This window comes from Meleagris gallopavo, chromosome 22, assembly GCF_905368555.1.
Source record: "Meleagris gallopavo chromosome 22, MGAL_WU_HG_1.1, whole genome shotgun sequence".
Lineage (NCBI taxonomy): Eukaryota > Metazoa > Chordata > Aves > Galliformes > Phasianidae > Meleagris > Meleagris gallopavo.
This window is the reverse complement of record NC_139425.1, coordinates 2,441,568-2,458,331: the sequence shown is the minus strand read 5'-3', so window position 1 is coordinate 2,458,331 and position 16,764 is coordinate 2,441,568. Positions and strand designations below refer to the sequence as shown.

Genomic DNA, 16,764 nt, shown 5'->3' with positions numbered 1-16,764 from the left:
ATGCAAAGCACTGCAGGTGTCTGTGAGTGCCTTCCATTTGCCTGAAACATGCATAGCTTGCTGTAGGCAGAGGCATGTATGGAAGTGACTGTCCACAACTCTGAGCCTAAAAGCCCCCGAGCCAATTAAAATGCCTTGATCGGTAAGAACTTTAGAGTTACATTGTTTTGCTGTCGAGGTACTGCTAAGCAAGCACACTGGCTTTGCTGTGTCCATGAAGATGGCCTGGCTGCTTGTTTCTCTGGAAGCAGAGCTCTCTAAGATTGGCTGCAGAAGCTGCCTTTCCATTGAGCAGCATGGCTCGGTCTCTGTGCCAAGGAGGTGGGCATCTGCTCTGCCTGGCACAGCACCCTGGTGCGTGCAGCGGGGCTCTGAGGCATTCCAAAACCAAGGATTTGCCCAAGCAAATATTTTGAAGTCCCTAATTGCTGCTACTGCTTCTCTGCTCCCTTCGCCTTCACATCACTGACCCTCGTTGGCAGGGCTGGCAGCTGGGGGAAGTATTTTAATTTCCACACCGAGGAAGTGTGGCTTGGTGCTGCTGATGAGCACAGCTGCAGCACCCCACGATGCCATTTTACAGCCTTTCCTCAGAGCAGGACCGTGCTTTGAAATGAAAAAGTTCCGTCTTAAAATAGAAAAACACACTGAATTATACAGCCACTCGATAATTATTTTTTAGTGCTGCTGCTAAAAACACCCCATTGTAAGATGAGAGTGCCATCAGGCTACCGCACACAGGGAGCCTATTTCCAGATGTGTTTTATTTTCTAACTTTGGCCAAGCGTTGGGAGTAAATATTTACATCTCTCTCTCCGTTCCTACCGTCTGTGAGGAGTGCGGCATGGGGCACCCATGGGTGGCACCCAGCCTGGCTGGGTGGGGGGGAGATGTGCACTAATGGCTATGCACCCAGTATTAATGATGAGTTTGGAAGCTTTGCCTAATTGCATTGTCTCTCTTAAGATGATGAGACAAATATTTATGAGTGGGACTTCTTATTCTCATTGTAATCAGCGACATAAATAGGAAACACCTTTATAAAGAGTTAATAAAAATGTGTAAACACGGGCTCGAGCACAAACTATTGAGCAGTGTGCTGTAAAACATTCTGGTGTTTATTGTATTAATTGAATATTCATGAGATGCCAATTTAAATTACAGTTCACAACTGTTGCTGTGTCTAATGAATAATTTAAACAAGTGTGGCCAAAGAGATTTCAACGCCGCATTAGCAAACTGCAAGGGATTAAGCAACAGAGAATTTATAATTAGCTTTGTATATCCTATAATAAATTCATTGGAAAGATGGTTTTAATTATCCCACATGTTAATTCAGAATTCAGTGCATTAATTTTCGATTGAAAAGTAACCCTTTCTTCCCAGATAATGTATTTTGTCTTCGTTCCCTGAATCTCAGGGAATTGCAAGTGTGCTGATGCTCAGTCCCTGAAACTCAGTGCACTGTTGCAGCCCTGCTTCTCCCATCCCGTCCTCCTCATTGCCCTGATGGGTACTTCAGAAATGCTGTCTGTTCCAGGAAAACATGTCTGCAAAAGTGGTAAAAGTTTTTGCTGGTCATCTCCTATACGCAGCCCTAAGTTTTTAAACAAAAATGAAGGTGGGTGTCAGTGGAATCCCAAGGTTGATTTGCTGCATTCTATAGAACAGGAACAAGACGAGTTTGCAGAGTTTGGGAGAAAACCTGCTAAGTAGGCTGGAAACAAAATGCATTGGTCTTGGAAGATTGTAGGAAGGCTTTGGGCCACTGCAAGGCATGGCTCTGCCCTGCCCATGGCTGGGCTGCAGGAGACAGCAGCGTCCTAATGAACTGTGAGCCCTTGGGAGGGTGTATGCTGTCTGTGCTCTGCCTTCCTCCTGCTTCCCCCCACCTCCCGTCTTTGCTGTGTGGCTCACTTGTTTTTAAAGAACCTGACGGCGGTGTTTGCTGTTGCCCCGTTGTGTCCATCAAACGAGGTCAATGTGATCAGTGCTGAGGAGGAGCTGCTGTGGGGCTGGGTGTCCCAGGCCGCCTTCAGGCCACCCCACGCCTTCGGCTGCTGCTCCGATGCCTCTGCCTTTGGGTGGCTGCAGTTAGTGAAGTTGATGAATGGGCAGCATCGCTGTAATGCAGTGCATTATCGGTGACATTTATTGATCAAACCTCAGGACTCCATCGATCAAGCTCCCCAGTGTCAGCTTGTAATCCCAGTGGAAAAAATTAAGCCTGTAATGGGGTCGTGCGTTGCTTGTGGTTTTAAAACCAGTAGGTTATGTGTTTTGGGAGGGAAGGAAGTGGTTTCAATGGCCCAAATCCCTCCCGTTACCAGGATTAAATGAAGGCTGGAGGTAGGAATCTGTGGTGGTGGCACTGCAGGCTGGGCAGAGCCAAACCCCATGGCATCGTTCACTCCAGCAGTCAGCTCTCTCCATGGTGGAAGGAAAGAAAGGATTCTGTCGGGTGCCTGTTATCCGTCAGGCAGCAGCCCAGCAGGACAGCACGCTGCTGGACGGAGCAGCTCTCTCTAGCCCTTAATGCAGTGCAATAATCCAACAGCACGGACTGCACAGTGCAGGCTGTATGGAAGCACAGGTTAAGGTTGCTGCTGGAGCCTGAATAAACACTCTCCGAAGTTGTATAGCTTTAATTCTGCACTTACGTTGGTTTTTGCACGTCTGCTGTTTGTGCTGGAATAGCATCTGTGGTTCTATTACTAGTGGCAAAATGAGAAGGTCTGCTTCTTGGTGAGGCAGAGCAGGAGTTATCACATCTGGCTCTCGTGGCTGGAGACAATGCTCTCTCGGAGTTGAGTTTCTCTTCTCTGCTCCCTCCTGCAATTAGTTTTATGCATAAAGCATCATTCGAGCTTTTTGCACCTCTTTTAAAAGTGTTCATATTCCCTCTAATTAAAGACAAGCAGATAACAGACGGCGCCTTCTGTTAACAGTTTATGTGATGCAGCAAAGTTGCTGCAAACCTTGCTGCTCCCGGAGTTTCCCCTCTGCAGAGCAGTTCTGTTTTGCTGGTGGGGAGCGGATGGGCAGGGGGTGCCGTCCCTGTCCCACGTTGATCCAGGAGAACTGGATTGACAGACTCACAGAGTTCCCCAACCAATATTCAGTCACAGAAGTATTGTTTTTCCCTGAGTAATGGTGTTCCCCATCATCAGTGACTCTTACAAGACATTTATCACAGACCAGCACAATAATCCCAGCAGTATTTGGGTACTGAGCTGGGGTCAGGCAGTGAGTAGCTCCCTGCAGGTGTGTTGATGTGATGTGGTTTGTGCAGATGTGGGACCAGCACTAGGGGAATCAACTCTTTCTGATGCTGCCAGCTTTTCTTTTCACAGAGTTTGATACCACCAGGATGATCTCTGTTTGTATTCTTCCCACTTTGTGTTCGTGTTCTAAAATTACTTCTTTTTTTCTTCTTCTTCCCCTTCTTTTTTAATGCTCCGTGCAATAAAACATGGAAACCTGTTGTTACTGTTGAGTCTATTGCTTGATGTGAATGCAGTATCTAAAATATCTGCAAAGAATCAGGCGAAACATTAACACAAAGTGAACTGCACCGTGCAGCAAGGCTTCAGTCATCAGCAGGAGCCAGGAAAGGCCATAGGGCAATGGGTCCCAACGCTGCATTTCAGTGCAAGTCTTCTTGATGGTAGAAGGGCCATCTCCTGTACTCCTTTTTCCTTTTCGCTCCTTTTTTTGAATCTCATTTTTTTTATTTGTGGGGTATTTTGTTTGTTTTGTTTTGTTTTTGACGTTGTCCTCTGTTATGCAGGCAGTGTAAATGGATGTTGTATCCATTGTGTTTTCTGAGAGGTGACTTCTGGCTGTGTGGCATCCCTACTGCTTCGATAGAAATGCCAGGAGTGCCACAAGGTCTGCAGGAGCAGAGCTCATGGAGAGGACTTCTGTTCATCTCAGCAGTTCAAAATCTTTTAGAAAGGTGACTGAGACTTTCTGTCTGAGTTAAGACATAAAACATGTCGTAACTTCTGTTTATCCCTAAGGCTGTTTGCACAAAACCAGATTGCTGCTTCTAGGGAATCCATCTGCTCTTCCCAAATCCTATGGGACAGCTCTGTGGGGCAAGGGATGGTCCCCCTGCGCTGAGCTGCACTGCTGGAGAGCAGCTCCATGGCCAGAGGTGACCTGCAGAGTGTGTCCAGGGCTCCCTGCATACGTGACCCTGGGAAGCATTCAGCAAGCCCTGCTACTGAGTTAATTACTCTCTTAGAAGATTTTAACTGTGGATTATGGCTCTGTCTTCCTATATCATCCTTGGGATTAAAAGGTAAAAACTGAAGCAGAAAGAAAACTCCAGATCAGGCTGTTGCTTAAATGTGATGATCTTGAATATCTTTTCCAAGCTAAAGGACTCTGTGATTCCATGAAATTTGGATGGATAGCATCACACTGGAAAGACTTCTCCTCTTGATCCCCATGGGATAGCTTTGACTGATAGGCACAAGGACTTCATATTCCTGTGAACTGTTTCCACCAGAAGCAGCCTCAGACCTTCTCCATGACCGCCTTGCAGAAGCAGCACCCAGGGGACCCAGGAGCAGCCATCCCCTTGTTGGCATCCCCAGCAGCGTGGGCCATGGGATGTCACCATGGTATCTTGTGTCTCCATGCTGGAGAGCTCCTTCCAGTTCCTCCCATGGGCTCAGCACCATTCCCACTCCCAGGGCTCTCAGCCCCTCAGCCCACACACCTGCACAGATTCCTTACCCACCCTTCTTGCTGCTTTGCACCAACACACACAAAGGGCACGTGGCAATTTAAGTTCTGTACCCCCTGTGGATGGTATAGATGGTGGGTGGGCAAGAACCTTGTGCTGTTGAATATTTTCCCATCACGGGGAAGTTCTGGCCCCTGCTTTGGGGACGTGGTGATGTCATGCCTGGGTGAGCAGTGATTGCCTTCATGTACAAGTGGTTGTTAGAAAATCACTAAATAATGTATTCAGAAAATGTGCTGGAAATTAATGGAACAGATTATTTGCAAACATGTTCTCTGAATTATCAAGCTTGTTCTTTATCCATGAAGTAATGTACTTATAAAAAAAAAAAATGTTTTATTGAATACATTATTTACAACCTTTTCTGTGACTGAGAGCATATGAGAAGCACATGGGCAGCCTGGCTGGGCATAGGATGCCCGGATCCTGATCTCACTGTTTGTCTATGGGACTGCTGGTGGACCCAGGATTTGGTATTTTGGATGAGCAAAACTTGCAAAACTTGGGTGTTCTCCTTAAGAAGCAACTCGGAGCAGGTCTATCATCTGGATGGAACTTCTCGGGGGATCCAGTGATGGACAGCCCTGCAAGTACACAGTAATACTTTTACTGGCAAATGAGCCTGATGGACAGTCATATCACTTAAAACCAGAATTCGGTTTGTGCTGTACTGAACTTTTCCTTTTGGCCGTGCTCCTCCAGCACAGGGAGCGAGGAGAACATTAATGAGAAATATTTCCCGTTTGCCTAGCAGTCTCCATCCTGTTTTGCACCTCTGTTCTCACCCAGAAGTAACAGTAATCTTCATAACGAGGTGTTAATTGTGTTTGGAGGATTCTTTCCCCCAGTAATAGCAGGATGTGGTACCACTAGATCACAGGCTGTCAAAGTGCTGAGCGCAGATTTCAGGCAGGTGCTTTCCAAACCCAGCCCTTGGTCCTGTTTTCTGCCTGCCAGAGAGCTTCTCTTCGGGGAAGAAAAACATGCCGTTGCCTCTCATTTGAGAGGATAACTTGGCAAGTGTCTGAGATATTGCATGTACAGCCTGAACTACCAGGGCACGCTCACTCAAAACGCATCCAGAAATGTGGCTGCTGGTGAGGAACATGGAAATGGGAGGTGATTGAGACTGGAGGAGACGTGGAGCAAGTTCTGCAGTACCAGAAGCAAATGAAAAAAGCCTTCAGGGAAGGATGGATATAAAGACCTCTGAAGCAGGAGGAGCTCCAGGAGCGTGGTCTGGGGTTGGCTGCGTGGCTGTGCAGCAGAGCTCTGTGTTGCAGAGCATTATATTCGAAGCTGCCAATATTAATTAGAAAGGTCGGGGTTTCAAATTAGGTAGCATTTAGAGCAGATTGTAAAACTCTCTTTTCTCAAATATATCTGCACAAATCCTCCTTAAATCAGCAGGCTGAGCTAGCTTGTCTGGCTTGAAATAACAGAGCGAGGAGCACTCAGTACCACTAATGCCGATATTTATTAATTCCTGGAATACTGGGGAGGCTCTGGAGGATGAGAAAAGAGCTAATGTGCAAATATTTAAAAAGGGAAACAGAACAGCCCAGGTAATTACAGCCCTGTCAATCTGCCATCAATTCTCAACAACGTAACGGAGTGGCAGATCCAGGCCTCAATTAATAAAGAATTAAGGGAAGGTAATATAATTAATGCCAATCAACATGGACTGATGGAAAACAAATCTTGTCAAACTAACTTGATATCTTTTTTGATGAGATTACAGGTTTGGGTGCTAAAGGTAACGATGTTAACATAAATGTCTTGCATCTGCAAGACATTTGACTTGGAAGCACGAAGTGAGTTGAGACAAAAGTCGAACAATGCGAAATCAGTGAGATACAAGTTTGATGGATCAGTTTGTCATTCTGCAGTTTGTTGTATTTTTACCATTGAAAGCATTACATAATTACTAGTGGAGTGTGTAGGAGATGCAGCAAGTAGGCAAGTAATGAAGGAGGTGCAGAAGTTTTTGCAGATTCTGGTAAACTAATCACAAAGAGTTAATATGCACTGGGGAACCAACACTGTCCTACCTGAGGGAATAAAAAAGCATTTGGAGATGAGGACCCGGGTGGCTCCAGGAAAGGGATGGGAGGGATGGGAACACCCATGCTTCATTGTGAGTGATGAAGAAAAACTGCAGTTTTGATACAGTTCCCAAAAATGTGTACAACCCCACAAACTGGCACCTGATCCAAGGGGATGCTCAACCCCAGAACCCAGGGCAGCTCAGCCATGGGCAAGACCCCCCCTACATGCACAGAGCCAGGTGAGAGGTGCCCCCAACCCCTGCAGAAGCAAACTGCTCCCTTTGTAAATCCTCTCCTCCCTCCACTTTCGTATTCATAATGGGATGATCGGTGGAACCAAGGATGTGGCTGTTACTTTAAAGGATAAATTAGTTTGACTCTTAACTCAATAATTAAAACTGTTATGGCTATGAGCCTGCAGGGATAATGTACTATTATTATAGTCATTTGTTTCAATTAAATGCTTACTGATTTTACAATAGCAGCTGGGCACCTGTGTGAGATAGCTATTACTCTGAACAAGACATCTCAAATTCCAGCAGAAATTTGTCACCGCACTAAAGCATTTTACATAGACCATGAAAGTTTATTAGGAGCAGTTACAAATCAGGAGGAGGAGGGGTGGTAATTGGGGATATATTTTCTTATCAGCTTCACTCTCTCCTGCTCTCTCTCTTTTTTAAGTAAATCATCTTTAAGCATTTCAGCTATGGTGATGCGTTTACATTTAAACTTCAATACGGGAAAAAGCCTGCTGGGAAAACTTGGCTCTGAAGCCGCTCAGCCACTAATTTCTCTCCCTGGTTGATGTGATTGTGATGGCTCATTCCCAGGAGCACACCCAGGGATTCCCAAGCCACAGCCCCGACCCACAGACTCCGGTGCCCGTGCTGCCCTGCCCTTCTCCCACAGCAAGGAGCACAGCTTGTGTGTTTGTCAGTCTGTTTCCGTCCTTCGGAAGGATTAGCTGGAGTCTTTTTAGGCTGATCTGCGTATTCATTAAAATAAATAAATAAATAAATACTGTGGGGAAAAAGTTGTCTTTGAGTTAGCGCAGCCTTTGGGAATCTGCTAAGTGAGATGCACTTAATTACTTCAGCTATGGCTGCATCGCATCTCGCTTCTATTCCCCATGAGATGCAGAGCAGCTTCTGTGGAGGCTGCAGACTTGCCCAGGGTCTGGCAGCATCTCCCAGCAAGCTTGTGGCACTGGGGTTGCATGAGGCAGTGAGATCCAACCTGTCCTGGGAGGTTGTCCTGGTGACAGTGTTAATTACGTTTGTACATAATTACACTGGGCTTATAGCAGGCTCATGGGTTGCTCTGCTTTGCCGTCGTTGCCTCTGCTCCCAGTATGAAAGGTGATGGCCTTAAGTTATGCCCAGGGAGGTTCAGTTTGGATATGAAGAAGCATTTCTTCTCAGAAAGAGTGGCAGTGCAGTGACACATCTGTCCAGGAAGGTGGTGCAGTCACTGTCCCTGGAGGTGTTCAAGAAAGGGTAGATGTGGCACTGAGGGATGTGGGCATGGTGGGATGGGTTGAGGTTGGACTCGATGATCTTAGAGGTCTTTTCCAACCTTAATGACATTGTGATCCTATGACTCACCTTCGTTCTCAACCTCAACAAATTCAATTTGGAGAGGACAAATGACCCTCTCCAGTCCTGAGATTATCTGCACTGCAGTGAATGGAGTCGGGGAGGCACGGTCAGGGGTTCCAGGAAGGGGGCAGCTGGCATCTTGCTTTACAAACTCTTACTTTTTATTAAAAAATGGGTAATGGGGAGAAATGTAGTGAGTAGCAATTGTTGGGTCCAGCTGCTGCCCTTCAGCAGAACCCACTGTCCAGAGAGCCTCCAGTCTGGGGAGGCAGAGCCACCAATATTCAGCAGACTGTAAGTAAAAATGCCAGTTTTTAATGATGTACAGCAATAGACAGCTGTTTGTGAGGAGGCTTCAGGGTTCCCAGGAAAAACACCGCTATGGTTGGGATGGTGTCAGCTTCTAGGTGGCTCAAGTTCCCTTTTACCTGTGAATTTTCATAAAAATTTGCAGCATGTGTCCCAGATCCATAATTGCACTCCTGGACTTGTTCTGCTCTGATGCATAAATAACATGCACTGTAGAGAAGAAGTGTATGATTACATATTTAATGGATAAATGGAGCTGTTGTGGTCTATTGGCCACATAATAAAAGTTTCACAAAGATTGTCTTAATACGGTGTTTACCCAAGAGACTGCCATGGCTACAAATGGGAATGGGCTATTTTAAATTTCAAAAAATTTTAAGCCATGTTTCATGGCCATCCCTACTTCTGAAACACCCATCTTATATACTCTTCCCTCATTTAAATTTAAAACAAGAACAACCCATTATTTTCCTTAAGAACATCTCCTTGAACATCAAAGGCCTCGTTAAGCAGACAGCATCTGAGCTGAGCATACATTTTCCTCCACCACCACTGCTTGAGGGCCAAGGGCTGCCAGCCCTTCTCCCCCCTTGCAGGCTCCCGATTACTGCCTGTCCCATCATGACTGCAAATCCTACAGCAAGTGCAGAAATCCCCTCCCTGATGCATCCCATGCTACCCAAGTCCGTTGTCCATCCCCACCTTTCTTAGAGTCTTCTTGGTCGGGATTTCTCATGCACTGTATTTTGCAAGGAGAGGCCAGACCTTTGCAACTTGAAGAGTGCAGAACACTTCACATAGTTCAGGAAGTGAGTTTTCTTGGCTGCGTGCCGGAGCAAATCCAGCCCCACTGCCTTTGCAAACACACATTTCCTTGGAAGCAGCAATGCAGCGTGGCTGCCAAGCCAGCCTCAGCCAAACTCCCGCTGCTGTGTAAATGCAAGGCGTGATAAATCCCTGCACTTTGTAATTCATACAACAACGGGGCAAAGCTGGGAAAGTCTGCTCCCCTAATGCATGCTTCTCCACTGATGGAGAATGGGAAGTAAGAGCGGAGCGCGCTGTCTCATGTTGTTCAAAGCTCCTGATTCCTGACCTGCAGCTCTAAAGCTGGTTTTGCATTAGGATTTATTTCCTCTGAAGCCTGCCGAGCCCCTGTAGGTCTTCCCCGGGTTTCTGTCTGTGTGCACTGCTAATGGAGCTGGCAAGCCTCCCCTGGTAATGAGAGATCGCACCTCAGCAGGCTTATCGGAAATGAAGGTTGTTAATAAATAAAGCCTGGGTCTTTAAGCTCATGTTAACATTAATCAGATTAATATAAAAGGGAAAAAACAGTGTTTCCAAGGGGGTCTGCTTTCCCCCCCACCATTCACTGCTCAGCTGGGGCTGGACCTGGTGATGCAAGGAGGCAGCTCAGTGCTGCAAGGATGGAGAGGTGCAGGGAAGAATTGGTTGTGAGCTCAGCACTGGAGCAGTGCCATATTTTTCTTCCAAATCTTCCAAGATTGGTGGCCCAGCAGCCAGTGGCCAGTGCACTGTCCCTGTGTCCCTGCAGCTGCTTGACATTGGCCACTTCAGTCCCATTGGCTGTCCCCTCATTCTTATGGGAACAGAGAAATGGGATTTAGGGATTCATGGGAATTTCAGGGACAGTTCTGCAACAAAGCATCCTTTCTCATCTCTGATCTCTCTGCATACACCTACATCACTTCTGGTCTCTTCTCATTGCAAAATAGTAATGATGACCCAGGAATATCCTTTGTCCTTCTCTGGACGTTATTGTGCTATGCTCATTTTGGGTGAGATCAAAACCAGCGGCAGTATTTAAAATTGAGAGGCATCTCAGGAAGCATTATACCTCTTACTTGGCACTGGTGAGACCTCACCTTGAGTGCTGTTATACAGCATCGGGCCCCCCACTACAAGAAAGGCATCGAGGCCCTGGAGCACGTCCAGAGGGGCTGCAGAGCTGTGAGGGGTTTGGAGCACACGTGTGATGGGGAGCAGCTGAGGGAACTGGGATGGTTCAGTCTGAAGAAGAGGCAGCTCAGGGGAGAACCTCATCATTCTCTACAACTGCCTGAAAGGAGGTGTTGGCAACGCTAGGGCCAGCCTCTTTTCCCAATTAACAACAATAAGGCAGCCCAACATGGTGGAAATGGGGGCCTGAGACTTCCCTGATGGTTTCTGTGTTTCCCGCTTTTGCCTCTAGACTTAACCCCAGTAGTGCTGGTGACCCAGCAGCTGTGAGATGTTGGTTGTGACACCTTCACAGAGCCCCTGGAGCACTTGACTCATTTCTTGCACTTGGCTTGCTTGGGAGGGACATGAGGAAGACTTTGTCATCCCTTTGGAGTCAACCAATATGAGTGCATCATAAAATGATCTGACAGCAAATAACCGAATACATGTTTGATTACAAAGTGTTGTTCTTCCTTACACAGATCCAGGAGATGGTCCACTCGGACGCCGCGTCCTACGAGTCCAACCGACAAGTGCCGCTGCTGAACCGTCCCGCCATGCTGGCTGGCCCCATGGGTGCCCTCAGCCAGTCACAGCTCATTTCACAGATGGGGATGCGCAGTGCTGTCACCCATGGCTCCCCATCACCCCCGGGGAGCAAGTCTGCTACACCATCTCCCTCCAGCTCTACTCAGGAAGAGGAGACAGAGTCACACTATAAGGTACGTGCCGTCATAGCTCTTCCATCGGATGGTAGGAGGACATCAGATGATGTTTTCCAATCATGCTAAATAAGAGCATTTTATATCCATTGCTTTTGTATAAACAGCTTCACATATATAGATATTTATACGCACACACAAATATATATGTGTACTTAACCAAAGTTGGGAAAACTGCTTCCAAACCAGGACAAGGTAAACCTGGTAGGTCAGTTCACATTTTGGGTTGGTACAATAAGTTTAGCAAGGAGAACTGGGCTTTTCTCCACAGCTTTCCAGGCATGGAAAATTAGGCCTAAATTAATCAAAAAAACAAAGCCTTTTGTAGAGCTTCTGGAACACCTTGGTCACTGTCCATCCTTGTCAAAATGCACCAGCAGAGCATACTCTTCTGCTGTCCTCTGTGAGTCTGCTCTCTGTCGTTTGTTGTGGACAGCTTGCAGTGATCGCAGGGTCACTATCTCTTCACCTTAAGGTCTCCATACCTTCAGGTCAGCCCCTGCGTTCCCTGTGGGTTTTAATCAAAGCCTCTCATGAAAACCTTCTCCTGGAAGTGCTGATCCAGGGATGATGCCAGAAGCACCAATGTTGTAGCCTCATCCTCTAAAAATATCTAGTTGTGATGGGATGTGAATGTGTAACCAGAGCCAGAAACAGTGAAGGGACTGGAAAAGAAGCAGGAAAATGCCAGGAATTAGCAAAAAGAGCAAATGCTTTTCCATGGAAATGCAGGCAAAATTATTCTCATAATTAATGTAATTTTTTTATCCATTGGCAGCTTTCACTTCAGAGGATTTCAAAGCAGGGAGCACTTGTGTATGCCAAACTGAGTCTGGTGGACTAAAATTATGAAAAGATGTGGTACACGATTGATTATAGATAGAACTTCACACACCCTCTGACCGCATGTCTGGGGATTCTGTAGGATGGGATGTGCCACTGGACACCATGGGCTGCTGTCTAGAGCCTGTATCACACAGCTGTAATCTTTCCTGTCAGTGGAAAATGAGTTTTCATCTTAGTTACACACCAAGTCCTCTCACTGCCTCTTCCAACATTGCTTAGCTCTTCTCCTGGCAGCCCAGTGACATGGTTTGGTGGGTGCATCTCATTGGGCCACTGATGCATGTTGGGGTAAGAGGAATACAGAGATGTCCAAGTTACATGAAGCAGTTTGATTTTTTGTGATCTTAAATGTATACCCCTCATTTTTCTGCCCTGTGAACTGCCCAGCTTGATGGGTGAAACAGGAGTGATGTATTTGATGGAGAAAGGAAAGCAGAAATGTAAAGAAAGCAGAAGAGCTGCTGTGTGCCCTGCAGGTTTCTGTTTGCTTTCTCTATATACACAGCTGTTGGAAACATTCTGAGGGACCCATCGGTCATTTTTTGTATGGCCATTAATGATCCTTGTACAACAGGTCATCAAAGCAATGTCCAGTGAACAGAAATCAATCTTGTGGACAAGGAAGCTGCACATCAAATAAATGGGTCTGATGGCAGAGGGTGGTTCAGGTGCAGCAGGTCCTCAGAGCTAGGGACCCTGTAATTGTAGGAGGTCTCCAAGCTGTAGTGGGGTGTTTAGCTGCTGTGTCGCTCCAGGGATGGAGATGTGATTATACCCAGCTGTCAGATCCCAGCTGGATTAGAGATCTCCATAGTTCTAAATATCATGGTGTCCATAAGGTTCAGCTCTTCGAGGTTTTGACATCTATCAGGGCTGCCAGCACCTCTGAGGACGTCCTGTTTGGCTTTTCCATCAATGCCATTGGCTCTTTTGTGCAGGGCTGACTCCATAGCCATTGTCATGGCCATTGCATTGCAGTGAAAGGAAACCTTCCTGCCCCAAAGTTGTCTGCCGTGTTCTGCCTTCAGGTCAAGTGGTTGACAACCCTGCCCATGGCAGGAGGGCTGGAACTAGATGATCTATAAGGCCCCCTCCAACCTAAGCCATTCTATGATTTTATGGTTCTGTGAAGTCCCCAGCTACTTCTCATGGCCACCAGTTGTGAGGTCAGCCTTCCCTGTGGCACTTGAGTGAATCAGGCAGGACTTTGGTTAGTTACGATGCCATCTTGCTTGCTAATGGACTGAAGCCCTGTTATGAATTTCTGTCTTCCTAATAAGATGACCTTTCACCTCAGTGCCTCTTATTCAAGCCCAATTGGACAATTTTAAATTAAATGCCATTTTTTCAGTCTCTCTGCTCATTCACTAATGGTCACTGTCTCTTTGACAAATGTCACTGCACTGATACTGATCTTAATGACCGGTTGAGCTCTCCTGTACATAGAACACAAGCAGGGTTGTCCTTTCTCCCCTTGCTGACTGTACCAACATACATGAAGCTTCTGAAATCCAAGCCCTCGGTGCTCACAATCAAATTAGCAAAACTATCAGGAGCAAAGATCTTTTGCTCCCAGCACTCACAGGATTTTTGCAGTATCTTAGTGTTTAAGCCAGAGGTACCTTGGGACCTCTGGTGAGCAGTCAAGCGATGCCCAGAGGTTGCATTCCACGGCTTCTACAGCCCCATATGTCCAACAGCCTGTCCTGGCACAAGCTGAGCGATGGGATCTTGTTTCTGTGCTGCCTCCACTGGAAGCATCCCTGCTTGCACCTCACTGGTTGGCTCCCAGCCCTAGGATCCCTTTGGTTCGAGCACCCAGCTTTGTCTGGCAGCACCCAGACAGACTGCAATAAGGGAACAATGCCTGTGAAGCACTTATTGCACAGAGTTTAAAGAGTTGGTTGTTGTGTGTTTGTATGGATAGCAGTACTTGAGAATCAGCAGGGTGAAAAAATATTTGGGCAGCCAATGTGTGCACTGCTGGGTGGATGCTTATGTCCCCTGCCATGGGCATGGGGAAGTCTAGTCATGCAAAGATGAGGATTGCCAACAGCAGCTCGCAAAGGGGGGCTGTGGGGATGGAGGTCAGCAGGATGGGTCTGCAGAAATTCAAGAGTTGGGAAGCATTGTGTTTGGAGAGGTCCTGGAAGAGGATGGAGAGAGTGATCTTGTGATGCCAGGAAGGGAGGTGACTGAGGGTCAGTGTTGAGAGCAGCCCAGCTTTGGAAGGAGGGGCAGAAAAGATCCCTAGGGCATCCTCACCGTGCTGGCAGTCCTCCTGTCCCTGTCTCATGCCATCCCACTCCTGACCAGCTGGAAAAAGACCTATTTCAGACTGCCCACAGCTGCTCACTAAGGGATTCTCTTGGTTTTTGCAGGTCACCGGAGAGAAAAGGCCATCAACAGACCTGGGCAAAAAGCCCAAAAGCCAAAAGAAGAAGAAAAAGAAGGATCCCAATGAGCCTCAGAAGCCCGTGTCAGCGTATGCCCTGTTTTTCAGAGACACACAAGCTGCTATCAAAGGGCAAAACCCCAATGCTACCTTTGGAGACGTATCAAAAATTGTTGCATCTATGTGGGACGGCTTGGGAGAAGAACAAAAGCAAGTGAGTTATCTATTTAGTGGTTTTTGTTCAGCTATTAATGTATTTTTCCACTGCAAAGGGTCAGCATCTCCCCAGGATATTCAGGATCACAATCAGGGGCCCTGTAGGATACACAGTGTCTGTTTCACCTCTGCTCTTTTTGTAGAAAAAAAACTATGCTGTTACATGGGGAAGTGCAAATCTTTCTGACAATTAATTGTTCTTGATAAGGACATGCTTTGTAACAACCTCAGTGGTATTTCCCTGGCATGAGTTCTTTTATGGAATATGTTTATGTATTTGCTTACAAAGAGTGACTGGAAACTGGAAAAAAATGGTTAGCTCTCTATCTTACTGGCCAGAAATTGAATGTTCAGGGCTTAAAAGCTTGAGTGGGATACATCTGAAGTGGCCCTGCAGAGGAAACCTTCCTGCCTGAGAGCTGTTGACAACATGCATTCTCGCAGGAGACATGTGAGTCTGGGTTCCACTGCTTTGCTGATGCTGAGTTAGCAATTGCTTGGTGCCTGCTGAGAAAACCCCAGAGAACACTTTCCACAACACATGTGGCTTTTTGTTGGGCAGAGTGAGGTCTGACAGTGTGTGATGCGTCTGTGAGCCCAACCACACTGGGTTGTCCCTACACAGAGCCCTCCTTTCAGTCCAGCTCCAACTATGGTTGGGTGCCCATGGCCTGGACTCAAAGCAGTTGCATTTAGGGTGGGAGCAGCAGCAAGGAAAAATCATTGAAATGGAAGTCATGCTGCTAGGAAATTGTCTTGCTTTCCATCCCACACCTTACAAACAAGGCAGTCTGCCTGGCTGACAGCCATTTTGCTGGTCCATCGAGAGTTCCCGTAGTGGGCAATGTGTTGCATTGATGCTTTGACAACTCTGCCTTTCCCTCTCATGCACCTTCTTCCTGAAATCCATCCAAAGTCCTCTGGCCACCTGGGCTTCCTTTGCAGCCCGTGGGCGCAGTGATTGAGGGCATGGGGCTGTCCCCAGGACTGTGAGACTGTCCCCAGGCTGTGAGGCTGTCTCTGAGGCATGTGGCTGTCTCCCAGGTTCTGCAGTGCAGGGAATGGCTTTGAGCCATGGTGCAGGGGGTCCAGGAGCATGGATAAAACTTGCCCCAGGTTCTTTGTCTCCTCTTGCTGCTGTCTTCCTCCCTCCTGACATCCTGCTCTCCCTTACTCCATCTGGATAGAAATATCTCTGTAGGTTGGGCGCTGAGTTCATCTGCAAATGTGGTTTATGTAGTGGAAGTACTGTGGCAACCCTGACTCAGCACAGTGCAAATGCTCAGATCTTAATTAACAGCAGGGATTTAACCAGTCCGTTTATCTTCCCTGCTAACTCTCCCTTCTTCTCCTCCATGAGATAGCAGCAGCCTCGCTGTCTCTTTACACGCGCTTTCTAAGTGGCTCCATTTCTCCCTCTGTAATTGATTTGATTAAGTCATTTGTTCCTTGTCTGGATGCTTAAATATTAACTTCCTGCTTTTGTCTCCAGCTGTGTGCTCCCCTCCCAGCACAGCTACCTCCAGGCTGGAGGGACGCCGTGCTGCTCTGTGCTGCTCTGTGCGATGGGGCACGTTCACGTGTTGAGCGCCTGGCTGGATGAGAGCCCCTTTAGTCCCTGTTTGCTTTCTCCTGCCAGCAACTCTGTCAGGTTTGTTTGGATTTGTAAGGCAACACAATGGAAAGAAGGAAAGCAAAAAGGAAGAAAGTAGAAAACACATTAGCCAAATGTCTTTAAAATGTAAAAACAAGGATGTCCAGCATGTCCTTTCTCCCAGGGACTGCAAGCGTGATGGGCACGTGTGATGAAGGCAGACAGCCAAGTGCTCTGGGGAGGGGACAGAGACCAAGCAGGACAGCTCAGCAATGATGGCTCAGATCCATCTGAGACCTTTTAGTTCACCTTTGT

The 16,764-nt window shown here is 47.1% G+C and overlaps 1 protein-coding gene across 4 annotated transcripts in view; it reads left to right on the top strand.

Moving 5' to 3' along the window:
• The window catches only part of TOX2 (TOX high mobility group box family member 2), a 113,775-nt gene that overhangs the window by 79,774 nt on the left and 17,237 nt on the right, over positions 1 to 16,764 (top strand). For all 4 annotated transcript variants that reach the window (XM_085241524.1, XM_085241527.1, XM_085241525.1 and 1 more), the window contains 2 exons: positions 11,159 to 11,398; positions 14,626 to 14,853. In XM_085241524.1, the coding sequence (XP_085097650.1) occupies positions 11,159 to 11,398; positions 14,626 to 14,853 (468 nt within the window). The remainder of the gene's footprint in view (positions 1 to 11,158; positions 11,399 to 14,625; positions 14,854 to 16,764) is intronic.